This window comes from Pseudorca crassidens, chromosome 3 (assembly GCF_039906515.1).
Source record: "Pseudorca crassidens isolate mPseCra1 chromosome 3, mPseCra1.hap1, whole genome shotgun sequence".
NCBI classification, from domain to species: domain Eukaryota; kingdom Metazoa; phylum Chordata; class Mammalia; order Artiodactyla; family Delphinidae; genus Pseudorca; species Pseudorca crassidens.
Genome location: NC_090298.1, coordinates 166,545,045 through 166,572,560, shown reverse-complemented (window position 1 = coordinate 166,572,560; position 27,516 = coordinate 166,545,045). Strand labels below are relative to the sequence as shown.

The following is a 27,516-nucleotide window of genomic DNA, read 5'->3' as shown; positions in this document are numbered from 1 at the left end:
TGGCCGGCGTCCGCCACGGCGCGCTCCTCATTGGTCCGCGTTGCTGTCGCGGCGAACCGGGGCGCACGGCTGGGGCGGGACTTCCGTCTGGCGCCGCCTGAGGAGGGATCGGCTGCAGGCAGAGACGCGGGTGGCCAGCGATGGCCGCGGAGGGGGCAGACTGGGGCCTGGCCCACGGAGGCCGATGGATGGCGGTGGCCGAAGGGCCATGCCACTTGTCGAGGGCATGCTGTGGGTCTCGCGCCTGTCTGTCCCGCCGCCGCCGCGGCCGCCGTCACCACCCTGCGAGGTAGGAGCGGTAAGCACGCCAGGGCTCTGGGGACAGAACCCGGGTTCGAATCCCGGCCCCGACGTTTCAGCACTACGTGCCGTTGGGCATGGGCTGACGTCACGTCGCCGGGCCTCAGTTTCCTTATCAGGTGTAGTGAGGAAGTGGGGCCTGGGACGTGATCAGTGTACCATCAGTGTTGATTATTAGAACTAGCGGGTTTCCAGAGGCTCTGCCTGACATCCATTCATTAAAATTTAATTGAGCGCCTACTATGTGCCAGTCACTGTATGGACAGTGAACAGACAAAAATACCTGCCTCTATTTGGCTGACATTCTAGACTGGCGCTGTCCATGAGAAATGTAAGCGAACCACAAATGTTACCCACGCGCATAATTTAACATTTCTCGTAGCCATACTAAAGGATAAAAAAAAAAGAGAAAGAGAGAGAGAGAGAAACAAGTGATGTTAATTTTAATCATGTGTTTTATTTAATCCAATTTATGTCCAAAATGTTATTTCAGCGTGTAACCAATATAAAAAGGTATGAGATCTTTTTACATTCTCTTTTCTTTTCATGCCTTTGAAATCTGGTATGTCTTTTACACTCACAGCCCATCTGAAGTTAGACTGGCTACGTTTCAAGGGCTCAACAGCCACAACTGATAGCAGCTACCGCATCGGACCATGCAGAGCTAGATGGGGAGGCAGGAAAGAAATCAAGTGGATTCCACACCAAGTGGTGAAAAGTGGTAAGACTGAAAAGTAAATTGGACATAGGGCAAGGGTGGGGTGTGGAGGTTGCAGTTTGAAAGAGGGCTGTCAGGAAGGTTGAGAAGATAGGATTTGCAGAAGGACCCCAAGGAGTCAAGAACACTGAACCAATAATCATGCCATTTATGGTTTTGTGCAGTGTTCGTCCAATAGAACTTTCTGTGATGATGGGCATGTTGGGTTTTTTTTATCAGCATTGCCTAATTTAATAGCCACTAGCTCCATGTGGCTTTTGGGCCCTTGACATGTGGCTGGTGGCACTGAAGAACTGAGTTTTTAATGTACTTAATTTTCATTTAATTTAAATTTGGTCACCTAGAGCTCGTGGCTCCCAGAGTGGATGGCATAGATTTAGTAGAATGTCGACGAGTCCAGTGCTCTGAGTTGAGCTTGTACTGTGTGCTGAATGCTTTATGTGGGTTCTATGGAGTCCTTACAATAGCTCTGTGAGAGGGGAGCTATAGTCACTGTCACCGTGATGAATAATGTAGTCTTTCATTCATTCGTCTGTGCTTTATCCTTGCTATCATTAATAGACTTTGTTTCTTAGAAGAATTTCAGATTTGCAGAAATGTTGCATAGAAGATACAGGGTTGCCATTTTCCCCATACCGTTTCCCCGTCTGTAACATCTTTCATTAGTATGATACATTTGTTACACTTAATGAACCAATATCGATGCATTATTGTCAACCACAGTTCATGTTTGTTTAGATTTCCTTTGTTTTTACCGAATGTCCTTTTTCTCTTCCAGAATCTCATCTAGGATACCACATTACATTTAGTTGTCTTCTCTCTCTAAAAAGAGATATAATTGACATACAATATTGCATTAGTTTTATGTATACAACATAATGATTTGATACATGTATATATTGCAAAATGATCACAATAAGTTTGGTTAATGATTAACCTCCATCACCACACATAGTTACAATTTTTTTTTCCCTTGTGATGAGAACTTTTTAAGATCTATTCTTGGGACTTCCCTGGAGGTCCAGTGGTTAAGAATCCGGGCAGTGGGCATGGGTTCGATCCCTGGTCAGGGAACTAAAACCCCACATACCGCATGGTGCGGCCAAAAAAAAAAAAAAATCCCTTTTAAAAAAAAAAATTTATTTATCTGGCTGCACTGGGTCTGAGTTGCGGCACGCGGCATCTTCACTGCAGCTTGCAGCATGCAGGATCTAGCTCCCTGACCAGGGCTCGAACCCGGACCGCCTGCATTGGGAGTGCGGAGTCTTAACTGCTGGACCACCAGGGAAGTCCCAAAATCTATTCTCTTAGTTGTCCTGTCTCTTTAGGCTCCTCTTGGCTTTGTCAGGTTCTCCAGCTTTCCTCGTTTTTGATGGTCTTGATGGTTCTGAGAAGGGCTGGTCAAATATTTGGTAGGGGGCTTCCCTGGTGGTGCAGTGGTTGAGAGTCCGCCTGCCGATGCAGGGGACACGGGTTTGTGCCCCGGTCCGGGAAGATCCCACATGCCGCGGAGCGGCTGGGCCTGTGAGCCATGGCTGCTGAGCCTGCGCATCTGGAGCCTGTGCTCCGCAACGGGAGAGGCCACAGCAGGGAGAGGCCCGCGTACCGCAAAAAAAAATATTTGGTAGGATGTCCCTCTATTGGCATTTGTCTGGTATTTTTCCGTGGTAATACTGGGATGATGGGTTTGAGGGAGGAAGACCAAAGAGGTAAAGTGCTATCCTTATTACATCATATCAAGGATACATACTATCAGCTTTATTTATGCATGTTGATATTGGCTTTCATCACCTGGCAGAGTTAGTATTTGTCAGGTTTCTCCACTATAAAGTCACTTTTCCCCCCTTTCCTTTGGAAGGTAGTCACTATGTGCAGCCCACACGGAGAGTGGAGATGTCTGTTCCCCTTCTCAAGGGTGGATATCTACTTAAGTTATATGGAATTCTTCTGCATGAAAGACTTACCTCTTCTTCCCCCCATTTATTAGTTTATCCAATCTTTTTTTTTTTTTCTTTTGCCGCGCTGCACAGCTCGTGGGATCCTAGTTCCCCAACCAGGGAACGAATTCTAGCCCTTGGCAGTAAAAGCACTGAGTGCTGAGTCCTAACCACTGGACTTCCAAGGAAGTCCCCAGGTTATTCTTGTTATCTCTCTCAGCACATGCTCTGAGGGTCCGTGAGATCAGGAGACAGAAAGATGACTCAGCTTGGGTTCCTGCTCTCGAGGACATCACTGCTGCAAGGGAGAAGAGGACGTGTAGACACATAAACCCAGTTAGTGTGACGAGGGCCAGGCACAGAGCACCACCTCTCATGAGGGCAGCGTCTGGGCCAGAGGACAGCAGGAGCAAGGGTCTACCAGCCAGAGGATGTGGGAAGTGGGGCTTCCAGATAGAGGGACCAGCCAGAGCAAAGGCACAGCTTTTGTTCCCGAGCGTGGTTCAGGAGCAGGGAGCGGTGGGACACGCCAAATGCAGGTCATGAGGAAAGAGGATGGTGAGATGGGACTGGAGAAGTGTCTGTCTCCAGCTGCAAAGGGCCCTAGAGAGTCAGGCAGGGAAGGTGGGATTTTATCCATCAGACCAGGAGCCGGCAGACTACAGCCCGATTCCACCCATGGCTCTTCTTTTGTACCGCCTGTGAGCTACAAACGAGTTTTACATTTTTTTATTTTTTAATAAATTTGTTTATTTTATTTATTTATTTTTGGCTGTGTTGGGTCTTTGTTGCCGCACCCAGGCTTTCTCTAGATGTGCAGAGCGGGGGCTACTCTTTGTTGTGGTGGGCATGTTTCTCATTGCGGTGGCTTCTCTTGTTGCAGAGCACGGGCTCTAGGCGTGCAGGCTTCAGTAGTTGTGGCATGAGGGCTGAGTAGTTGTGGCTCACGGGCTCTAGAGCGCAGGCTCAGTAGTTGTGGCGCATGGGCTTAGTTGCTCTGCGGCATGTGGGATCTTCCCTGACCAGGGATCAAACCCGTGTCCCCTGCATTGGCAGGCAGATTCTTAACCACTGTGCCACCCGGGAAGTCCCTACATTTTTAAATGGCTGGAAAAAAACAAAAGAAGAATAGCATTTTGTGACATGGGAAAATTACATGACGTGCAGTTTCAGCATCCATCAAGTTTGATGGTAACACGGCCGCACCTGTCGTCCACGTGTTGCTGGTGGCTGCTTTCAGGCCGCAGGAGCAGAGGTGGACTTGCTCAGGCAGGGCCCGCTTTCTGGCTACGTAAACGATGCAGTGACACAGGGTCTTGCACTTCTGCTGTCACTGTTCTGAAATTCTTAATCTATGAATGAGGAGCCCCATGTTTTTATCTTGCACCAGGCTCTATAAATTGTGTAGCCAATCTTGGCAACAGAGATCAGATGGCCCACAAAGCCTAAAATATTTACCCTGGGGCCCTTTTCAGAAAAAGTAGGTTGGTCTTGCTGTGGTGAGCAGAATAACTGCCCCACAAGCGGTCCAGGTCCTGGTCTCCTGGACCTGTGAAGGTGTTCCCTGACCTGGCAAGAGGGACTTTGCACATGGGATTAAGGATCTGGAGATGGGCAGGTGACCCTGGATTATCTGTATGAGACCAGTGTCATCACAAGTGTCCTTATCAGAGGGAGGCAGGAGGGGCAGAGAAGGAGATGCAGCAGTACTATAAGCAGTGATGCCATTGACATCTTTGAAGATGGAGGACGTGGCCATGAGCCAAAGAATGCGGGCGGCCTGTAGAAGCCAGAAAAGGCAGGGAAACAGATTCTCTCCTAGCACCTCCAGGAGGACCGCAGACCCACCGGGACCTTGATTTTAGCCCGGTAAGACTAACTTTGGACTTCTGACCTCCAGGACTGTAAGATAATAAATGTGTCTTGTTTTAAGCCACCAAGGTTGTGGTCTTTTACTGTAGCAGCCACAGGACCCTGATATTCCTGCCACAGGCAGTGGGCACCTAAAAGAATTTGTCTTTCAGCCAAAGAGAATTTTAAATGAGACACTTAACATGATTCTTTGCTTATTTGTTAGAAGGAAGGGACCCAGAGGCAGGCGGGGTGTGCACTCTTCAAAAGAGGCAGGCTGTCAAGAAAACCCCTCGGGAGAGCTGTCAAAGCAGGCATGGGTGGGATATGGAGAGGAGGAGGATTCCAGATGTCTTAGAGGTGGGATCTCTGGGACTCAGTGACAGTCACGTGTGGAGAAGGTGGTGGCCCGAGTCATTAGGCACAGTGATGGGGAAGCCATGACATCTGGACCACTTACAGGGCTCCGAGTGTGTGTGTGTGGGTATCTTGGGGACATAAGAAATGGGTTTAGGGAACTCCCTGGCGGTCCAGTGGTTAGGATTCAGCACTTCCATTGCAGGGAGCACAGGTTCGATCCCTGGTCGGGGAGCTGAGATCCCGCAGGCTGCGCAGCACGACCAAAACAATAGGTTTAAATGTCAGGGGTGCCGTTCACTGGTCAGCCCCCAAACAGAGCCGAAGCATTGAAGCAGAGCACCCATCCTGCTCTGGACAGAAGCCGGGCAGCCTGGTCGAGCCCAAAGAACCTTCTGGCACTTGAGCTCTTTGGGGCCCGACTTCAACTGATTCCATCGCAAGTGCTGAATAGGTGAGTTATTTAGAAAACCAGAAAGCTGTACTGACCTTTCCCTGGACGGTTGAGTTTAGTTTTCGGTGGGCAACCCTTTGGGGCTCATGGCCCTGATTACTTCAGTGTTGGAAGAGTGGGTGGCCACGGGCGCTGGCTCCTTCCGGGTGTGGGTCGCCCGTGCTTCCTACTTGTACACATTTCTCACCCGAAGAGCCTGGCCCTGGAGCGGGCACAGAAGCACAGGGCTTTCGTCCAGGAACTGCTGTGCTGATAACCTCCCCGAGCCTCCGTGTGCTTATTTGTAAAAAGCAGGGGGCACCAGGGACACATGTAGAGCAGGCCCCGAGCAGAGCAGATGATGCCTGGGACAACCATTGTGGTGCAGCCCCATAAAGAAAATTCTATGCTTAGTGCCCGGGAGAGCAGGAAGGGCTCCCCAACTCGTCTCCAAATGCCCCAGCATGAGATCACACGGGTCACTGACCTGAGTGAGCGTGGCGAGTGTTGGTTTCCAGAATTACCTTTCTGGATCTGACCCATGCCCCTTACACTCGGCTGACCTTCCGGCAAGAACAGCAGTGGCATTTTGCATTTTATCTCCTACTGGGTCAAAGGTTAGAACAGCTTTGATTCTGAGGGTCACCGTGTTATTGACGGTGATCACTTTCACTTCCACCATCATGTCACCCTCCTCATTTCTGCCAGTGACCAGGTAGTAACTGCTGTGTCACTTTTTTTTTTTTTTTCCATTTTTAAGATTTCTGGTTTTTTTTTAAAAAACCCAACTGTTCTTTTTCATGCCATACAGGTTCTCCTTCTTGCTCTGTCTCTAAATGTTTTACATTTCTCTGCTGGGCTTTTTGCAGTGCTTCTTAAAAAAAAAAAAAAAAATTAAGCAGAAATTCAGTGGTTTCTAGTATATTCACATATCTCATTCCAGCACATTTTCTTCACTCCAAGAAGGAACCCCATGCCCATTAGCAGTCCCTCCCCTAGCCCCTGGCAACGATTAATCTACTTTCTGACTCCATGGATTTGCCTGTTCTGATCACTTCATATAAATGGAATCATACAATATGTGGCCTATTGTGCCTGGCTTCTTTCCCTGAGCATCATGTCTTCGAGGTTCATCTGTGCTGTAGTGTGATTTAGTACCTCCTTCATTTTTAGGACTGTGTAGTATTCCACTGTGTGGATGGACCACATTTTGTTGATCCATTCATCCATCAATGGACGTTTTCTGGGCTGTTTCCACCTTTTGGCTTTAGTGAATCATGCTGCTGTGAACGTTTATGGACAAGCGTTTGTATGAACATGTGTTTTCATTTCTCTTGGGTAGATACCTAGAAGTGGAGTGGCTGGATGACAAAATAACTTTAACTTTTTGAGGAACTGCCAGGCTGTTTTCCCAAATCTTTTCTTTATAAATGAGATGGAGGCTGCATGCCTATCAGTCGTTGGCTCACCTGGCTGTGACCGTTCTCCAGCCCTGTTCCTTGTCCAGCCTCCCATGGGAAGCAGGCCAGGGGCCCGTGGATTTGCCAGGGTGCCTCCCACCTGTCCCGATGTGCCGGGCAAGTGCAACCAAGGGTGGGTGTTCCCATTACGGGGCCTCTGCCCCACCCTGGCAACTCCCACATTCCATGTAGCAGGAAACCCTCAAACCACCCAGCTCCCCAGACGAAAGGTCCAAAAGCACAGCCGGTGGCATGTCTCGGAGTGCTCCACGAGTGCTAACCTCTGATCTCCCGTAGTTAAGAGCAAGTTGCGCCAGAGGAAAAGCCAGGTGTGCTATCAGCTGTTAAAAGCTCACGCAAATTGCTAAGAACCGAAGGAGCAAAGATCAGAAACAGACAGTTCACGGGGGTGGGGGTGGGGGAGTCAACAAACCTCAGAGTGGCCCTCGGGTGCGGGCTGGTTAAGAAGATCATTCCAGGGCTGCCGGGACCCGGACACTGGCTTTCCTCAGGGTGGTGGCCATGATAATCAGAAAATTCCAAAACCTTTGGAAGATACTTACCCAGCATCTTACAGGGGTCATAGTCTCACCCTTTGGTTAAACCACCGAAAAGTGTCCTGAGCCCCCAGTGGAAGGGCTATTCTTACAGCCTTTAATGAGTAGGAGTTGAACCCAGGCCATGGCAGTGAAAGCCCAGAGTCCAAACCACTAGGCTACCGGGGAACTCCTTTCAATGAGTAAAAGGTTGGCAGTGATCTAGACGCACAGTGACGCAGCTGGCTTGGGGAATCGCGCGTCCTCTAGAAATGATGGGCAGGAGCCCCGCAACCATGTGGAGTAAGAGTGCCTCTCAGGCGTGGGCTGAGCACTATGGGGACGCAGTTTAATCCTCACCATAAACCTGTGAGTTGGGTACTGTTGGATGGGCAGGAGGAAGGACTGAGCAGGACGCAGATAACTCGGGGGTGGGCGTGGGAGCTGGGGAGAGGGGAGGGGCCGGGGGGATGGTTTTCATGGACCACTCTGGGGAAGGAGAACCCAGCTGGGGTGGAGGCTCGTGGTTTCGTGGTAGCATCTGTGGGGTGTTATTTCCACTCCTCCACCCAGCCAGGGCCCAGCGGCTTAAGATGCTCGAGGGTGAAGGGAAGCGGGCATCCTCAGTGGTGCAGTTAAAGTGATGGCTTCAGGTTCACACGGGAGGAGGAGGAAACCAAGGCCATGGAGAAAGGGTCCATCTTCATCTTTGTCCCCCCCCCCCCACATCCCTAGGCACCCAATGGGCTGCCACCTTGCTCAGGTGCATCCTGGGTGTGTGAGTTCACTAGGGCTGCCAAAAGAAAGCACAGGCTGGGGGCTTAAACAACAGAAACACATTTCCTCACAGTTCTGGAGGCGAGAAGTCCAGGGTCGAGGTTGGTTTCATTTGGAAGTATTTCTCCTTGGCTTGCAGACAGCCATCTTCTTCCTGTGTCCTCACGTGGTCTTCCCTCTGTGCATCTGTCTGTGTCCTAATTTCCCCATTTTATAAGGACACACATATGACTGCATATTGGATTAGGGTCCACCCTGTACTCATTTTTAACTCTAAGACCTCTTTAAAGACCCTAAATGCAGGGACTTCCCTGGTGGCGCCGTGGTTAAGAATCTGCCTGCCAATGCAGGGGACACAGGTTCGAGCCCTGGTCCGGGAAGATCCCACATGCCGCGGAGCAACTAAGCCCATGAGCCACAACTACTGAGCCTGTGCTCTAGAGCCCACGAGCTACAACTGCTGAAGCCTGTGCGCCTAGAGCCTGTGCCAAGAGAAGCCACCGCAATGGGAAGCCCGTGCACAGCAACAAAGACCCAGCACAGCCAAAAATAATAAATAAATAAATACATTTATTAAAAAAAAAAACCCTAAATGCAAAGACAGTCATATTCTGGCGTCCTGGGGGCTAAGCCTTCAACATATGAATTTGGGGGAGGGGGACACAATCCAGCTCATAACACTGGGGGAGCATGTAATTCTGCCACAGCCCACTGGGTGTGGGCGGGGGAGCTCAGGTGGCCCTCATCACACACAGGCACTGCCCAGTCTTCCATAGGCCAAGGGGATTCTGGGGTTTGGGTACCGCATTCTCTGGTGGATGGAGCAGCCCTGGGGCTCCAGTGGGTGGACGGGGAGCCATACCTTAGGGGCTCTGACACAGCCAGGGGCCACGTGGAAATGCCCAGAGGCTGGCCACAGCAGGGGCAGGAGCCAGTGGTGGTGGGAGAGGTGGGCCGTCACCCCAGACCAGCCCTCCCCTCCAGGAGCAGCGGTTTTCCTGGGCTCACCCCAGGGAAGTCCCACTGAATACATGCTCGCCTCCCCCTTTTCCCGGGGCCATTGCGCAGTTGCACCGGGGCTTCCTCTACCCAGATCACCGCAGCCCGCCTTCCTCCCACCCCGCCCCTTCCTCCCACCCCCTCGTCTCTCCCCCCAGAAATGCAGCCCCTCTGTTACCACGCCATCTTGGGAGATGGGGCGCCGGCACAGGGTTTGGCTCTCGGTTAAGCGGTCAGCAGAGTGAGAGCCCTGCCCTCCCCAGCCTCTGCGGGCTCTTTGAGGGAACTGCTGGCCTTATCACCCCCAGCGGCCAGCACGGAGCCTGGCACCCAGTAGGTGTCAAAGGTCTGCTGACCTAATGAACCAGAAGCCAACTTGCTCTCAAGGGCCAACGGCAGTAAGGCACTAGCCCGGTTTCACCATGTCGCGGCAGAACCCACCCCGCTCCGTCCCCCCCACCCCAACAGGGGTCCCCTCCTCAGTGGGTGAGATGGACACCCACTCCTGCCCAGACCCCAGGAAGACCCGTCGGAACTCAAGGGGCCCGTATTTGAGGGACGTCACCGACCTGAGCCCTGCAGGGTGGCGGCAACAAGGAGCTGGAGGGGGGATCCCCCGCACCAACTCACCCCTCCTCCTGTCACGAGCCCTGTCACCTGCTGTCTAGTGTCCCGTGGGTGAACTAGATTGTTCCCCGTCCAATGACAGATGCATCGACCTTAGCACACCGTCTGACTCCCTTCCCTTCCCGGTGCTGCAGGGACCCAGAGGTCAGAGTGGGTCAGGCCTGGGGTGGGGCTGCGGAGCGGGGCGCAGGGAGAAAGCACTACTACTCAGCTCTGTCTCCCTCCCAGGGCCCCACATTCCAGAGGTAGGAGCCTTCAGCCCACACACAGGCTTCCGTTCTGGGGTGGGCCAAAGGTCAGGAGGAAGTAGAAACAGCTTTTCCCCAGAAAGGTGGGGTAGGGGTAGATGGGCCACAGGTTGCTGAGCAGAAACCCTCCATGCGGAGAGAAGGGGAGAAGCCCCTCTGGGTTTGGAGAGACAGGGCCAGAAAGTGGCCGCAGTAGGGCTTCCTGCTGTTAGGGCCAGAGGATTCTTCCTAGTGGAGACAGAACCCCGTGCATTGCAGGATGTGTAGCAGCATCTCTGGCCCCCCACCTCCCCACCCCAACTGTGACAGCCAAATATCTCTCCGGACTTGGGCAGCTGTCCCCTCGACCAGGTTCCTGTGCTGATGTTAAGGGCCCTCAGGTCACAGCTAGGTCAGGTATTCAGGGAGCCTGCTGTTTTATGTGCCCTAGTCCCTCTACCTGGAACTCTCTGCCCCCCATCCCCCTCCCTACCTGCCATCTTCCAGAACTGAGTCTACATATCACTTGCCCCCAGGAGTGTTCCCCGTCCCCCTTAGGAGGTTGACCCCCATGGGTGCTGTGGTAGGCCAAATAATGCCCTTCCCGCAAGTTGTCTCTGTGTCCTGACCCCCAGGACCTGGGAATATGTGACCTTACACAGCAAAAGGGACTTTGCAGGTGTGATTAAGTTAATCACACCTGGAGATGGGAGATGATCCTGGATTATCCAGCGGCCCCAGCGTCAATCATGGTGGTCCTTATGACAGGGAGGCAGGAGGGTCTGGGTCTGAGAAGGAGATGTGATAACAGAAGCAGAGGTCAGAGAGAGATTTGAAGATGCTCTACTGCTGGCTTTCAAGATGGAGGAAGGGGCCAGGAGCCAGGGGATGCAGGCGGTTGCTGGAAACTGGAAAAGGCAAGGAAGCCCATTCTCCCCTAGAGCCTCCAGAAGGAACGAGCCCTGCCGACACCTTGATTTTAGGACTTCTGCCCTCCGTGACTGTAAGAGAATACCAGGAATCAGGGCTTGGGTGGACCAGACAGACCTTCTCAGGCTTAGAACACTGAGATGGAGAAACAGACAAAATGATCACTTTTTCTGCCCAAATTAAAAAAAAAAAAAGTTATGCACGTAAAGACCGAAAAGCCCTAATCCTTGCTTCACGTAGTTGACTTTGAAAGGCTTCCCACATTCTCCAACACGTCCTGGACCAATTGTTTTCCCCTCATCCCTAGGAGAAAACATCTCATTTTTATAGCCATACATCTTGAGTTGGCAGAAGTTCACAGCCAAACAGACATATAGTCTACGAGGCACCTCAAGCTCTTTCATCAACAGCTAAAATACCAAAGCAGGGTTTGTGCAGCCTCAGCCTTCCCAAAAAAGGACCAGGGACAGAACCTTGGGAAAATGCTCTTGTCACAGAGATGACGGACACAAAATGGGTTGTAGATAAAATTCATTGGTACAGGACCTGGCAGTGGATATAGAATTCATCAGCACAGGACTTGACATGCAGCAGGCAGATTTACAGTTGTGGTTGCAGTATTCACTATTAACAGCTGAGGGATCAGGGCCAAACAGCGTGGCATTTAAAACACACATACACACTCAGCAACACGGCACGTGAGACAGAAGTGAAACTTGGGTCGCCCGATTTCTCACTAGAGCAGTTGTTCTCAGCAGGGGCCAGGGGAGACAGGGACTTTTGTCTAGGGGTATTTTGGGTTGTCACAACCAGGAAACAATGCTTAGCGGCATCTAGTGGATGGTGGCCAGGGATGCTGTTCAATATCCTATAATGCACAGGACGGCCCTCGACAGCACAACACAAAACATAACACAAAAGTATCCAGACCCACAGGTCAGTAGCACTGGTGGTTCTAGGCTTCCATTTTCCTGGCTATTGAGGGTCCCCTGCAAGTCCATATGAATTTTAGGATCCGCTTTTCCATTCTTGTGAAAAACAAAAATGGTCATTGATATTCCATAGGGATTGCATTGAATCTCCTTCTATTCCTAGTTTGTTGAATTTTTTTTTAACATAAAAGGGTGTTAGATTTTGTCAAATACTTTTTCTACAACAATTGAGGGGATCATTTTTCCTTCATCTTATTAATGTGGTGTATTAATTGATGGATTTTCATTTATTGAACCACCCTTGCATTCCTGTGATAAATCTACTTAGTCAAGTGTATAATCCTTTTAATATTCTCCTGAATTTGGTTTGCTAGTATTTTGTTGAGGATTTTTGCATCTATGTTCATTAGGATTATTGGTCTGTAGTTTTCTTGTGATGACTTTGTCTGGCTTTCGTATTAGGGTAATGCTGACCTCAGAGAATGAATGAGTTAGGAAATGTTCCCTCTTCTTTTTCCTGGGAAGAGTTTGAGAAGGATTGGTGTTAATTCTTCTTTAAATGTTTGGTAGAATGAACCAGTGAAGCCATCTGGTCCTGGATTTTTTCTTTGTTGGGAGGTTTTTGACTACTGACTCAATCTTCTTACTTGTTATAGGTCTTTTCAGATTTTCTATTTCTTCTTGAGTCAGTTTTGGTAGTTTGTTTTTAGCGGTTTGCCAGTTTCACTGAGGCTGTCTAATGTGTTGGTGTACCGTTGTTCATAGTATTCTCTTATAATCCTTTTTTATTTATTTCTAAAGCTCAGTAATGTCCCCACTTTTGTTTCTGACTTTGTTTTTTTTCTCTCTTCTGGGTCCCTGTTTTGCATCATGTTAGCACTCCTCACATGCTATGGCAACCCCTTTGTTAGAAAAACAAAAATGAAAAATCTCCACGACAGTAGGCACCAGTCTGTCTTGTCACCGCTCTAACTACCCAACCTGGCACATAGTAGACCTCGGTAAATATTTCCTGAGTTACTTCTTGCTAAGGTAGGGCATGAGAAGGATTGGGAAAGAGGCTTCCCCACAGCCCTCATGGGAAGACAGCCTGGTGACTGTTGAGTCTTCTTGTGCCTGAGCTGATGCCCCTCCAGTGCATCTTCCACGTGACCTTGGCAGAGCTGTGACACAGGCCTGACCACAACCCTCCCTCTGGCTAAATCCCTCCGCAGCTCCCCAGCGCCCTCTGGATGAAGATGGCCCTTCTTAGCTCAGCACGTGAGGCCCTGAATAGCCTATCGCCTCCCACCTCATCTTCCACTATCCTCCCCCCCGCACCTCCAGTCCCCAGCCATCCTGAACGTGGCAGGTCTCTCTGGTGTCCTGCTCCATCTGGCCGCTAACACCTGCTTGTCTTTAGGTCTCCATTCAAGTTATTCCCCCTGGAGACCTGATAGGATGCCCTCTGAACCCCTACAGCCTGCCTGTGAATGTTTTTCTAGAATGCTGACCATGTAGCCTTGCAGCATCCCACGAACATCTCCCCCACTAGCTGTGAGCCCCATGTGGGGAGTGATGCATCTGTTACCTGCCCTCTGTCTCCAACTCTCTGCATATCACTTGACACCTGTTTTATTTATTTTTATTTTACTTATTTTAGTTTTTGGCTGTGCCACACCGCATGTGGGATCTTAGTTCCCAATCAGGGATCGAACCCACGCCCCCTGCATTGGAAGCACAGAGTCTTAACCACTGGACCACCAGGGAAGTCCCCCTTGACACCTGTTTTAAACTGTAGGTTTTATAATTATTCAGGTATGGTGAGGCCAACAGATCAGGAGACGATTGCCACTGAAAAGGCACCTTGTTACTCACAGAGCCCAGAAGGAGGGGGCACACACTGTGCCATGCAGGGCCACATGGGGAGGCACCAGGGCCAGTCAGGAGGCAGAGGGAGCGAGGGGGAAATGTGGGCAAGAGGCTTTATTGTGATTTCTGTGGGAAGGATTGAGTGAGGCAGGGTAAGCAGGCTTAGGACTGGCTAGTTTGAATAATTCCAGCAGGCTCTGGGGTACAGAGACTGTCCCTAGTTGTCTGGCACCTGGCCCTGGGGTGATCAGGGCTGGAGGATAGACGCCTGATGGACGAGGGGGTTAGGGTATGGGCTCTGGATTGTCTGGTTTGCATATGAAAGGTGCCCTTATAAGGAAGTCATTTACTATCTTTGGGAACCTGCTAGCCCTGGGAGGGATAGTACTTCCACCATCAGTAAGGCCCTGGCTGTCAAATCATCAGAATAAAAAACACATGCTCGGAGCACAGAGGATTCTTAAAGCAGTGAAATACTCTATATGACACAGTAATGGTGGGTCCATGTCATTATACATTTGTCCAAACCCGTAGAATATACAACAGCAGGAGTGAACCCGAATGCAAACTATGGGCTTTGGATGATAATGATGTGTCAGTTCATTAATGGTAACAAACATACCTCTGAGATGCGGCATGTCGATAATGGGGAAGGCAATGCATGTGTGGGAGCAGGGGGTATATGGTAAATCTCTGCACCTTCCCTTCAATTTTGCTTGGAAAATTAAACTGCTTTAAACAAAAATGTCTTAATAAAAAATAAAAGGAAATGAAGCTAGAGGTAGAACATATAGTAAGTTCAAGCACTGTAGTAACCACTCTACTCAATCCCAGCTCTACAACTTACTCGTTCTGTGCTGTTTCCTTATCTGTTAAAAGTGATAAGAGTACCTTGCTCATAAGAACGTTGAGGTTTAAATGAATTAATGTTTCATTTATAGTAGAATCCAACATAGGCAAGCCTTACATGCACTGGCTATTTCTCCCAAAATATAACTGTTAGATGGTGTCTCACTTTGGTTACAGAAATAAATGTCTTGGGGGAGAAAGATGATACTTATAACGTAAACTTTAAGCACATCAACACAAAAATAGGTTACTTTTTCCTGTTACAGATCAATTTTTTGATCACTTTACATTATATGAAGTTCTAGTAACAGGTTTCCTGCCATCTTTTGTAAAGAGAGAAAGAGGAGACAAGTTGTATGAGGGGAAGCTTACATTCTACACCACTCTACTGGTAGAAGAGACAGGCTTAGGCTCTTACGTAAGACCACAGAACCATTAGCAAAACATTCACGTGTTCACGTGTCATAGACAGTGACTTAAGTTTGTATCAACTAGTGTTTTTCCTGAACCAAGGTAACTAAAATTTAAAATGTAGAACTTTAATGTACCGAACTGTACAAACTGCCAGAAACTATAAACTACTTTTCATTTTTAACATTTTGAAATCCTCATTCTCCTACAAACACAAAATGAAGCCAACAAGGAGAACCAATTCTTCATCACTTACGTTTGTGAAACAGATCAAATGCTTTGTGGGCATAACCAAAGGCAAAACCTTCAGTAGCTTACATTTTGTTCATGACGAGGCCGGTGTATAAACTCTACCTAAAAACATAGTAAATTTTTCCAAGAGTAACAATAAATATTAAACTAAAAAGAGCTAACAAGCATTCAACAGTTCTCAAACAGATACTCATCAAAATGAGGGAAGTCTAATGTGTCATCTGCTAAAGAATTTAACGCTGAAGTAGAAAAAAACTCATCAAAAATACCAGTCTTCATAACAGCACCACTTCTATAGTGATTTGAATTAGTAGCTGAGTTACTAAGGTTTGAGGGTGGCAGTCTTGGGGGAGAATACTTTGCTAGGGACTCAGTACTGCAAAAAAATGATTTGTCAAATTTACTCCCAAACCTCCCCCTCCCTTTTTTTCTGATTGCAAAAGTAACACATGTTTATTGTAAGGAAACCTGGGAGAAGACAGGAAAACACCAAGAAGATTTCGGAGCATTCATCTTAACACTTAGTGGTGATAACTACTGCAAACGTTTTCATATTTTTATGCATTTAGACTTTAAGAAATAAATATGAGATTCTGTTGTACCTATTTGTTAATGATCTGTGTTAATGTTTAATGAGCATTTTTCCATCTTAGTTTTTGACAACTTTTAGATAGCTATATAATGTTACATTGTGTGTATTACCACTGTTTCACCAATTTATATTTTGAGGTGATTTGTATTGTTTTGGTATTGTTAATTATCCTTATTGATAAAAATTTTCACAGAAAAATAAATAAATAAAAGGAAAAAGAAACAATGTAAACTTTCGAATTGACTCTAACCTGTGGCTGGAGATGCTCAATGGCCTTCTCCCATTAGGGGACTGTCCCCCTTTCCTTCACAATATTTAAGAAATAAAAGTCGGATTTTCCTGGCCAAGAATAAAAAGTTAGAAGGGGGAATGACTTGGCCTCTCTATTTTATTTCATTTTGGATGTGCCGCACGGCATGTGGGATCTTAGTTCCCTGACCAGGGATCGAACCCGCACCCCCTGCATTGGAAGTGTGGAGTCTTAACCACTGGACCGCCAGGGAAGTCCGACTTGGCCTCTCTGACCCTCGGTCTCCTTCTCTGTAAAAGTGGGTCAACCGTTGAGCACCTGGGAAGTTCCTCCAGCAGAGAAATGAGAGGGAGCCGGTATTCAGTCCGCCCCAGAGGAGCTCACTCCAAAGGCAGTAGTTGGAATTTCCCCTCACCAAGCCCACTGTTGCCCCAGTCTGCAGTACAGCCATCTGTGTGCACCCACTAGAGGCACCCTGAGCTGAGCTGTGCCCTTGCCCACCCCTCCCCCACCCCGGGGGCATTGCAGCCTGCCCTGCAGTCCTTAGGGTGTGGTCAGCCCCTGCGTCTGGCTCAGCTGCAGGCTGGAGGCCACGCACAACGGCCCCATTCTCTGAGCTGCTGACCGGGAGGAAGCTTCTGTCCTCTGTGCCCGGTTCACACGTGCGGAGAACAGAGTCCCCTTGCTGGAAGCAGTTTACCCTTAATGCCTCCAGCAGCTGTAGGAGTGGAGGCTTCCCCTCTCGCAATTTAGCCCTGACCGTGGAGCAACTGCGGTCCTCCGAACTCTGGGTTTCAACCCAGAGCCTTTAGTCCCTAAGCATCCCGTCCACTGCCGGGACACCTGGGTTCTGAGCCGGGTCCAAGAGCGCACAATCCCTGTCTGCCCCGCGCGCGTGCTGGTTCCTCTCACCCCTTCCTCCCCGTTAAGGCTGCCGGTGGGACAAATTGTGAGGTGCAGGGAGGTGGGCTCGCTCACGGGGACCTCAGCCAAGGTTTCGTAACGCCACGTCTTGGCCGCTGACCGCTGGCGGGGCAGGCAGGGGCAGTGGGCCGCAGCGGGGAGGCTGGCCCCAGCCCGCCACGCCGCGTCCCCACGCCCTCAGCCACGCGGAGCCGCGTCCTGGCCCAGCCTTACCCACCCCAGGAGCAGCCACTGCCACCGGCACAGGACCGCGAGCCGGGCCGCCGAGTCTCGGCGGCTGTGGAGGGGCGGGGCGGGGCCCGTAAGCCCTGCCCTGGCCTAAGCCCCACAGAGAAAGCCCCGCCCCGGCGCCCAGTGCCTTTCATCAGGCCCCGCCCCCTGTGCTAAGCCCCACCCATCCGGCCAGACCCAGGGAGTGGGTGGCGTGCCCCACCCCCTGCCAGGGCCTCCTGGTGGAGCGCGAGAGATGAGAAAGCGGTACAGAGTGTCATAAATACTCAGGGTGGTCCATAGCTAAGGATGCGGACAATAAAAAAGTTAAAAGCAATCAGCTGCGAGCTCTCTGCAGAACCCCCTTCCCCTTCCCCGACGCTCCCCACCCCACCACCCCGATCCCCACACCCCTGTTCCGGGTGGGCCGCGCTAACCCAGGAGAAAAAGAAACTACTTCTAGTTGGGTTTTGCTTTGCTTCCTGCCTGCGTGGTTACCTGGGGCTCCCTCTTTTCTTCCAAAACCAGAGCATTGCTTTATTGTGGTCGTTAATAACAGTTCTATTGAGATTATTCTCAATGTAATACTGGGGAAAATTCATGTTCCATACATTGCATGATAAAAGAAATTTTTACATATTGAGATATAGGGAAGCCATTCTGGCTTATACATAAGTTAACTTGAATTTGATGTTACCTAAAATAGCCTGTTAGTGGCCTATCAAACATGCACTGCCGTCTGCTTTAATTATTAAAGAAAAGGGCACATTGACCAGAAGTAAAGAATGTCCATGTTAAAAATAAAGATTAAAGCCCCTCCTCCTGGGATGCCAGGGCTGGTCCTCCTTTGATGATAAGACTCCCTTCCAGGTACCAAGGTCATACTGACTTGTTGTGTACATGCTGGTCTGTTTTTCTGAAACCTTGAAGAAATATCTCCCTGACTTGTTTCATATTCTTTCTTCTGACAAGATATAAAACTGCCCTGAAAACCCTGCTTCTCTGGAGCAGTTTCTCAGAGTAATCTGGGAAGCGGGCTTCTGGGCTAGTCCTCAGTTTGGCTCAAATAAAACTTTCTATTCTTTTCTTTTTAAAAAAATTAATTAATTAATTTGGGTTTTTTTGGCTGCATTGGGTCTTCGTTGCTGCGTGCGGGCTTTCTCTAGTTGTGGCGAGCGGGGGCTACTCTTCATTGTGGTGCACGGGCTTCTCATTGCGGTGGCTTCTCTTGTTGAGGAGCACGAGCTCTAGGGCGCGCGGGCCTCAGTAGTTGTGGCGCACGGGCTTAGTTGCTCCGTGGCATGTGGCATGTGGGATTGAACCCATGTCCCCTGCATTGGCAGGTGGACTCTTAACCACTGTGCCACCAGGGAAGTCCCCAAACTCCTTTCTAATCTTAATATTGATTATCTTCGCCAACATCACCCATTGAAAGTGTACAATTCTGTGGTGTTTACTATATTCATAGAGTCCCTTGACCATCACCACCATCTAATTTCAGAGCAAAAAGAAACCCATACCTTCCCTTTCGCCCTCACCCCCCCCATTCTCCCCTCCTCCCAGCCCATGGCAATAACTGATTTTACTTTCTATTTCTATGGGTTTGCCTGTTCTCAAAAACAAGGCTTTTCTGTGACACGATAAGTCATCCCATTGTGTGGAAGAAGAGAAAAATGCGGTGAAATCAGGGCCCCGTGGGAACAGGCGGCTTGGGAGTGGGGAGCAGAGGTGGAGGCTTGCCCCCTGCTCTAGGCTGCCTGGGTCCTGCCCCTGGGAAGCCAGTATCCACCTAGAGGTGCAGCAAGAGAGGGGCCAGGACAAGGAGGAGAAAGGACCCTCCAGGGAGAAAGCCGGGGTGCTGGCTGAGGGGCCTGGGATAGGGGGCACGTGAGCCTTCAAGGGGGCTCGTTGAGGTCAAGGCTGTGACTGTCCACCTGCATCCGTCCACCTCTCATCACTGAAGGAGCCAAACCTGTCCGTCCGTTCCCGCCCCCCCCGCCCCGTCCGAGTACTTAGTTGAAGGTGTCATTTGTTTTCTGCCCAGCTCTTTGATTTGGGTCCTTTTGCCCCTCGCGCCCAACTTCCAACAGGTGCATCCTGACATTGGAGAGAGGAGCTAGAAAGACATGGGGAGAACAGAGGAGGGCAGGGCGGGAGGGAGAAGCTGGGAGGTGGAGTGGGAGAGGAGGTGGGGAGGGAGCGGCAGGGCGGGGCTCCATCTATAAAGGGTGAAGCCTGCTGGCGTGGCAGGCAGGTCCACTCCAGCAGATACCGGCTCCAGGGACCCCACTGGCTTTGGTGAGTCCTCCCCCCAAGACCAGCAGCAGGTCCCTCCAGCACACTTGTCCCCATCCTATGCCACCTGCCTCCCTTGCAGAGGGCCCTGGCTCGAGACGGGGGTGCTCCCAGTGCCTGCCACTGTCCATGTTGGGTCCTCATCAACCACCTACCCGCCCTTCCTAGTTAACCCTCAAGGCGCCGGAGGAGGAAGACCAGCCTGCACTATGAATCCATGGCTCCTGGTCTGCCTGGTGGCCTGCTTCGTGGGTGGCTGGGCTCCCACTGTCCACGCTCAAGGTACTATCTCAGACAATACCTACCCTCCCCCCTGGAGTCCCCCTCTCCCCATCCTTCTTGTGCCTCCCCTGCCATGTGCCTGTCTCCTCCCCCAGAAGCCTCCCCCATCCCTTCACCACTGAATTCACTCTCGGGTGGACAGCTCCCCCCAGCAGGCATGCAAAAACTCCCAGCATTTGTGCAGCTCCTTGGGGGTGCATGGTCCTCAGCCCCTCCTTTCAGAGCCCCTGGGTGCCTCCTCCACAGTCCATGACCCAAGGCCTCCCTCTGGACTCCAGCCAGCCCAGGGACTGCGGGCAGCGGGGCCGCTTACCCTCAGGGACACACTGCAGTGACCTGAACCTGCAGAGCCAGGGGTAGGGGTTGAGATCAGAACCTGGGAGACCAACAACCATGGGTCTCCATCTCAGCTTCCCCTACTCCGGCTACCTGTGCGGTCCGGCTGAGAGTAGCTACTCAGCGTTTACGAGCCCCAGTTTCCTCATCTGCAAAGTGGGGCTCCAAACTCCTGTCGCAGAGATGGGACGTGAGGATCCAATGGGCTGATTCCCGCAAAACTCTTGGCCCAGTGCCTGGCAGCAGCACTGATAACCATTACTGTTATCAATGGGGAATTCCTCTCCTCCTCTCCCTAGCTTAGGCATTTGGTGATATTAGTGACCAAAGGTTGTTCTGACTGCCCCCAGTGTCCCCCAGCTCTGCCGCTGCGTTCTGCATCCCGCTGGGCCGGAGGAGGCAGCTGAGCCCCAGCAGCTGGCCAAGCAGGGCCCCTGCCCAGGTGGAAGCCCCATGGCCCCACCCACCTGCCCCTCATTAGCTCTGAGAGGCCCTAGCCCTGACCCCAGCAGACCTTACCCTTTGCCCAGGAGGGGACTGGGCTGCGTTCCCATTGTCCTGCTATTAGAGGTCCATTTCAGGTGCCAGGCCCAGCCTGGGCCCATTGATCCTGGGGCCAGCGGGGCCCTCAGCCCCGGGGAACTGCCTGCCTGGCACTGCAACACAGGGTCCATCTGACTCCACTGACCCTTGCTCTCAGGGTCAAGGTGGGGGATGGAGGGAGCCTCCAAGCCCTTCCCACGGCCCTCCCAGAACTGAGATGTGGCCCCTGGAGGCACGGGTGGGCAGAGGGATGGATCCCAGAGGACCCTGAAGGCCCAGCACCGTCTCCACATTAATTCATCCTCTGCTCATTCCACCTGCTCATTCTTCCAGAACCTTCTGGCACCACCACCTCCTCCTCGTCCAACCATGCCCCCTTCCCCTTCTCAGGGCGCTGCACCCCCTCTTTGCCCTCCGCCCCAGAGCAGGAATGGAAATGGCCTTGGTCCGCCATTTATTTCGTGGTCCTGGGCCCTACCCAGCAGGGGCCTGCGGGGCCCTCTCCAACTCCCGCTTCCTGTCCCCTTATCAAGGACCAAAGGTGAGCCGAACGGCCTCCTTACCGTCTGGGCTGTGCCCGGGCCTCCACAGGGCATGGGAGGGTAGTGGTGTGCGCGCGGGCTCGCGGGTGCCCAAGGCTGTGGGCGTTCCTGCGCAGCCGCACACGCACGTGTAGAGATGCGAGCCTCTGGGCGGCTGTGTGGTCGCAGGTGCTTTTGAGGACTGCTGCCTGGCTTACCACGGCCCAGCAAGACGGTCCATGCTCCGGTTCGCCCAGAGTTACCATCGCCAGGACGTGAGCGGGAGCTGCAACCTGCCTGCGGTGATGTGAGTGGGACCATGGGGGAGGGGGAGGGGGTGGGGACTCTCACGCAACTTCGCTCCCCGCTTACACCCCCATCCCTGCAGATTCTTCTTCCCCCAGAAAAACAAGATGGTGTGTGGGAAGCCAAGGGCCAGGTGGGTGCAGATTGGGATGAAGATCCTGGATGCTCGGAAGAAGACCCATTTAAAGCCCCACCACGGCACCCGGAGAAACTTCCAGGGTGGGTGAGACCCCAGCCCAGCATCTAAGGGGCCGACCCTCCCTGCTGCGGGCCCCTGAGTTTCTCAACCCCCAAAGGAGGGAATGGCAGGCCAGCATCTGACAGCTGCCTGCACCCCAAGAAGAGTCAGTGGCTTGTGAGTGGGAGGCTTGAGTGAACATGCAGCTCTTTTAGTCAAGACACTTTCAATTGCTAGAGATGGAAAATTCAAGCAAACGGGAAACTCATTGGCTCAAATAACCACCCAGTGGGCGGCATCCGGCTGGGCTGGATCCACGTAATCCAAAGGTATTGGTGGAGCTCTTATCTATTTCTCTTGCCTTCTCTCTGACAGCCCCTCATTCTGGGGTGAGGAAGTTGAGCTCTGGAAACTCCACACTACCATTGTCGAAGTTTAGCGGTCCCACCAGAAGCAGCAACAGGAAAACCTCCCTCCTGAGAACAGCGAATCCAGGTCAGGACTCTTGAGCCTGTGACCATTCCTCCCCTCATCACTGCTGAGGAGTGAGTGCTCCTGATCAGCCCGGACTGGGTCAGGGGGCTCACCTCCAGGACCACGGAGGGCTGGCTCTGTGGTCAGCCCCACAGATTCGCATGGGGGGGTCCTAGGGGGCTGTTCATTATTACCCTGCTCCGGCCCAGGGGCTTCGGCAAGTGCTGAAATGAAACGCCAAGTGCGTGGACTGAAAACTTCAGGGCCCCTGACTCCACTCCAGCGCCCCCTCCCCTGCCGATCCGCCCCGTCCCTCCTGCAGGACCATGAGCCCGCACTTCTCTAGGATCAGCCAGCACGAGATGGGCTGGACCTCTGTATGCCACAGTTATCACCCTGCAGCCTCAGCTGCCCCAGCCCCTCTGTGCTTCAGGGCAAATCTCAGTCCCCGCACCTGAGGCTGCATCAGTTCCCTCCCTGTCACCCCTGCTACCTCCTGCTCCTCAGATAGCTGGAACAAGGGAGCTCTGTTATTTCAAGCCCCGTGCCTACTCCAGGCACCAGAGTCACACCTGCCTGGGCAACGATTCTTGGAAAGAACCATCACTATAGTTGCCTAGCTGTAGGGACACACCTGCCTGTGTCCCTCTGGGTCTTTGCAAAGCTTCAGTTCTCTCCCAGGATGTGCTTCTCTGTAACTTTTAAATAAACCATTGGTGGGACGTCATTCCTGTCTCTGTCACCTTTCATTGTGGGGTGCGAGTCCCCAGCCTGTGTTGAAACCCACGTGATCCCCTCCCACCCCAGGATCTGTGCTCTCAGCCTGGGGTGCTGAGCACTGGGGCCTGGGGCCAGGGTGCAGACTCAAAGGAACTTCCAGGCCCCACGACACTGTATGGGTACCCAGAGCAGATGCCATAAACTCTCTGAGCCTCGGTTTCCCCGCTGTGAAACAGAGGTGATAACACTGCCTGCCTCATACAAGTCTGTGGGGACTAAATACACTGCCGTTTGTGACATACAGCACACGCACAAGCTGCATGTTAACACAGTGAGTATCCCATCCACTGAGCTCAGCCATCAAATTCAATAGATCCAGTCCAACCTGGAGCCAGGACACTGCCCAACAGGTTCTTCTACCTGTAATCTGGTGTCACCTCGGCCAAGTCATTTAACCTCTCTGAGCCTCAGTTTTCCGATCTGTAAAATGGGGATGAGAATAACAGTATCTATTCCATGGGGTCATAGTGATGATGTAATAAGGAAGAACTTTTCTTTTCTTTTTTTTTTTTTTGCAGTACGCGGGCCTCTCACTGTTGTGGCCTCTCCCGTTGCGGAGCACAGGATCCGGACACGCAGGCTCAGCGGCCATGGCTCACAGGCCCAGCCACTCCGCGGCATGTGGGATCCTCCCGGACCGGGACACGAACCCGTGTCCCCTGCATCGGCAGGCGGACTCTCAACCACTGCGCCACCAGGGAAGCCCAGGAAGAACTTTTATATTCTATTATAAGTTAATCACTAAAGGGATGTTGCCTATAAGCTTAAATTATACATAATGGCCCATCTTGGGCCAGGAACCCTGCTTCCCAGGTAATGAGTGCTGAGCTAAAATACCTTTGTTTAGCTCACAGGAAACATCCAGGCCAGGCCCACCTGTGAATGTCTGCAGGAAGAAATGAACACATCCCCTCCAGAAGCTGACCAGAACAAGGAAATTGGTTTGACTTTACTCCCTCCCCTTTTAGTATAAAAGAAGCCTGAATTCTAACTCAGGCAAGATGGTTCTTTGGGGCACGAGTCCACCACCTTCTCGGTTTGCTGGCTTTCCGAATAAAGTCGCTATTCCTTGTCCCAACAACTCGTCTCTCGATTTACTGGCCTGTCGTGTGGCGAGTAGTATGAGCCTGGACTCAGTCACAAGGACTGAATGGGTCAGTAATTGTACAATGCTTAGAATGGTGCCTGGTACATAGTATGGGGTCAGAAATCATGAGCCATTATTATCAGTAATGGTGAACCCACAAGGGATCCAATGGTTGCCACTTGCAGCCTGGCTTTGTGCCAAACTCCCAGGTGTGAAGTTGGTAGAACCTACCTGCACCCCGGGATGGTGTCCCCCACCCCCAGGTGCAGGATGGTCTTCACCCACCTCTCCCGTACACACATCCTCTTCAGAACCCTAGGCAGAAGTGCATCCTTTCCAAAGCTGCTGCCCTCCTGGGGCCTCCTGCTACCCCGCCACGTGAGCCTTGCCCGGCCCTGCCAAGGGCAGCGTCTCCTTACTGCCAGAACCTGCCAAGGGACAGACTTAACCCAAAATAACTTTATTGTTGTCTCTGCTTCCGATAGAAAAGCACCCTCAGAACCCTAGCCCAGCTCCCCGTGGGAGTGAACATGGCTGCATGTCAGCAACCCTGGCTGGGGCCCCGTGGGCCCTTCTGCTGGGAGGGACGAGCCCTAGGCCCACCCTAGCCACCCGTTCCCATGTCCCGCCAACCCCCAGGGCTGAGCCCCCGTGCAGTGCAGAAGTTTAAGCCTGAGACTGACCAGATACAGTGAAACCCAGGGCCCTCCTTGACCCTGGCTGTTGAAGTGGAGGGGGCACGCCACAGCAGCTGCCTGCTGTCTCCAGGAAACACCGAATGGTGGGGTCCCTCGGATAGAGGCTGGGCTCGCTTGAGGTCACAGGATAGCATTTCGCTCTTCCTGAGTTTTGGGGTTCCACCTGGTCAGCCACTGCCGCCGGGGATTGATCTCTCCCAGCTCTAGTATTTCCCGCCTCTGGAGAGGAGGACCGCATAGCGACCCTGGGGCCCATCGACGCCTGGGCTTGTCAAGGGTCTCCCGGGGGTGGGGGTGGGGGGGGCAGGGGTGTAGCAAACAGAGTGACATCCTGTGGAAGGAGGTGGGGGGTGGGGGTGGTGAGTCTGGGAAGCGGGCTGCAGGAGGGGCCTGGGGCCAGGTGTGAGGCGTGGGTGCCTCTGGACTACAGCAGCTGCAGCTGTACCTTTAGCCGCAAGGCCCGGCCTGCCGGCCACCCCTCAGGCTGGGTGCCCCAGGCCCCAGCCACGCTCACCACCTCCAGCTGGTAGGTTCCTGGCCCCGGCCTCCGACGCCCCAGCTGCAGGGAGCTGAGGCCGCGGAGGTGATGCATGCGGAAGAAACCTTGCTCGTTGCCACGGGCAATGATGTAGCGGACGCGGCCCCCCAGACCCTCCAGCGCCGGCCGCAGCTCTAGGATGTGCTCGGCCCGGCTCAGGCGGGAGAGGTTCAGGCCCAAGGTCAGCGGAGCCTCCGAATCAAGGCTGGCCAGGCTCGCCTGGGGAGAAAGACCAGGTGGATGATGGCAGGGGCTGGGAGAAATCAGAATGCGGTGGGTAGGGGGCCAAGAGGAGAATTTTAGGCAATCTCTAAAATGGAGGAAAACACAGACCACTCCCTGCCCTTGACTCCTGTCTAGCCCTCCCCACCCATAAGGCCAATGGTCAGCTTGGGCTATAGTAGAGGATAGAGGTGGAGGCTGGTTCCCAGGTGGAAAGGAAACTTTTTCACAGGTTGACTCCAGACCCCTTGTTTCAACTGAGGGGTCTTAGTTCGATCCCTGCCAGCCTGGTGGAGGAAATGGAGAATTTTCCCTCAGATACCCAGACCGGGAGGCAGTCAGATGGCATCTGGCCCCAAAGCACCCAAGGTCACTCAAAGGTGGTCTGGGGTGGCTGGAATTATGACCAAGGGCCTTGCAGCACGAGCCAGCCCCAGACACAGTGAGAGAAACACAAGACCCTGCTGGGCCATACAAAGGAGCTGCCCAGTAGCTATCCGGTTCCTGGAGGCTGGCTGCACTTCCTGCATCTGCGCTCTCTGAGACCCCCCCTGTGTGCAGATGACAAACCCCTCTTTATCTGAGCTCCTCAGAATGCTTCCTGATCCTGGCAGCTGGACAGGGCCCTGAATAAGCCAGCAAACCTCAAAGGCAGGCTGACGGGGGCTGGGTGATGTATCCAATCCCACAGGAGATTATCTGTGCTTTCTTCTCCTTTGCTCTGGGCAGAGCTGTTTGTTCTGCCTAATTTACATGCTGATGGAGTGTTTTGCTGTTGCAGGAAAGTGAAAACTATTCTTGTTTCCCAGCCCTTCACCAGGACTGTTGCTCAGACGTGTGCTCTTACTGACACCTGCTGGCAATCCGTGGGTATTGCAGGCAAAGCCACAGGACCCTGCCTGCCTTTGCCCAGATCTGCTTGTGTCCATGCCAGGAGCCCTGACAACCTCTCCACTCACTCTTACTGAGTAGCAAGGGCTGGTGACATAGTGGCAAACCTGACAGACACTGGGCCCTATACCTGTGATGCTTACAAAAATAACGGTAACAATGGGAATAATATGTACACACTCTTTTTCCCAGAAAGGGGAAACAACTAGAAGGAAAAGGAAAGCAAAGGAACATTCATATTTAGATAATCTAATATTGAGAGCCTCTCAGACCCAGCATTCCTTTCCCACTTCTGCCTTCATTTTTTCCCCATAGTATTTATCATGTATCATACTTATCATGTGTTACAAAATATGATGTGTTTTACATATTTCTTATCTGTCTCTCTATTAGAATATCAGTCCTATGGAGACAGGGACTTTTTTTTTTATTGTGTGTTTTACGTGTTGTTCACTGTTGCTCCATTTTCTTGTTTGTTCGCTATGAGTCCAGCACAGAGTAGGTGTTCAGTAAAATCTATGGAGTGAAGGAGTTTGGTTCCAGATGTGGGTAATGGCTTCTGTGCTCAGTGATTTTTTTTTTTCTTGAAATAACAGAAAGTAATGACCTCAGAAGGTGGTGGCTGCAGAGGGGCCCGGGATGACTGCCATCCTGCTCTGCCAGGTTTTAGTTCTGTAACTTGGGCATGTGACCTAACCTCTCTGAGCGTCAGATTCCCCATCTGTAAAATGAGGATGATAGTGGTACCTACACCTCCCAGGGCTGTTGTAAACATTGAGAGGTTGTGAATGAATGTAGAATGCTTGGAGCAGCACGTGTACCCAGCAGGTGCTTAATAAGTGGTTAGCTTTCATATTCTTTGGGGCATAGTGGCAAGACCAGGCAGCAATGGCCTCAACGACTTTTCAGCTGTAGGACAAGCAAGCTGAATTTGTGACAAAA

At 51.8% G+C, this 27,516-nt stretch overlaps 2 protein-coding genes across 3 annotated transcripts in view; one reads left to right on the top strand and one right to left on the bottom strand.

Moving 5' to 3' along the window:
• Positions 1–102: 102 nt before the first annotated feature.
• Positions 103–23,085, top strand: CCL25 (C-C motif chemokine ligand 25). 2 transcript variants are annotated; one of them, XM_067733919.1, is made up of 6 exons: positions 103–289; positions 884–1,021; positions 19,887–20,000; positions 21,590–21,707; positions 21,789–21,925; positions 22,260–23,085. In XM_067733919.1, the coding sequence occupies exons 3-6, from the start codon at positions 19,928–19,930 to the stop codon at positions 22,391–22,393; spliced, it is 462 nt and encodes a 153-aa protein (XP_067590020.1). In that variant the 5' UTR covers positions 103–289; positions 884–1,021; positions 19,887–19,927; the 3' UTR covers positions 22,394–23,085. The 2 variants fall into 2 exon arrangements, with proteins under 2 accessions (XP_067590020.1, XP_067590021.1); XM_067733920.1 differs by having other exon boundaries at positions 103–298.
• Positions 23,086–24,681: 1,596 nt separating this feature from the next.
• FBN3 (fibrillin 3) overlaps positions 24,682–27,516 on the bottom strand; it is a 60,417-nt gene continuing 57,582 nt past the window's right edge. Inside the window, exon 64 of the mRNA XM_067733918.1 lies at positions 24,682–25,680. Coding sequence (XP_067590019.1) covers positions 25,348–25,680 — 333 coding nt within the window. The 3' untranslated portion in view covers positions 24,682–25,347. The remainder of the gene's footprint in view (positions 25,681–27,516) is intronic.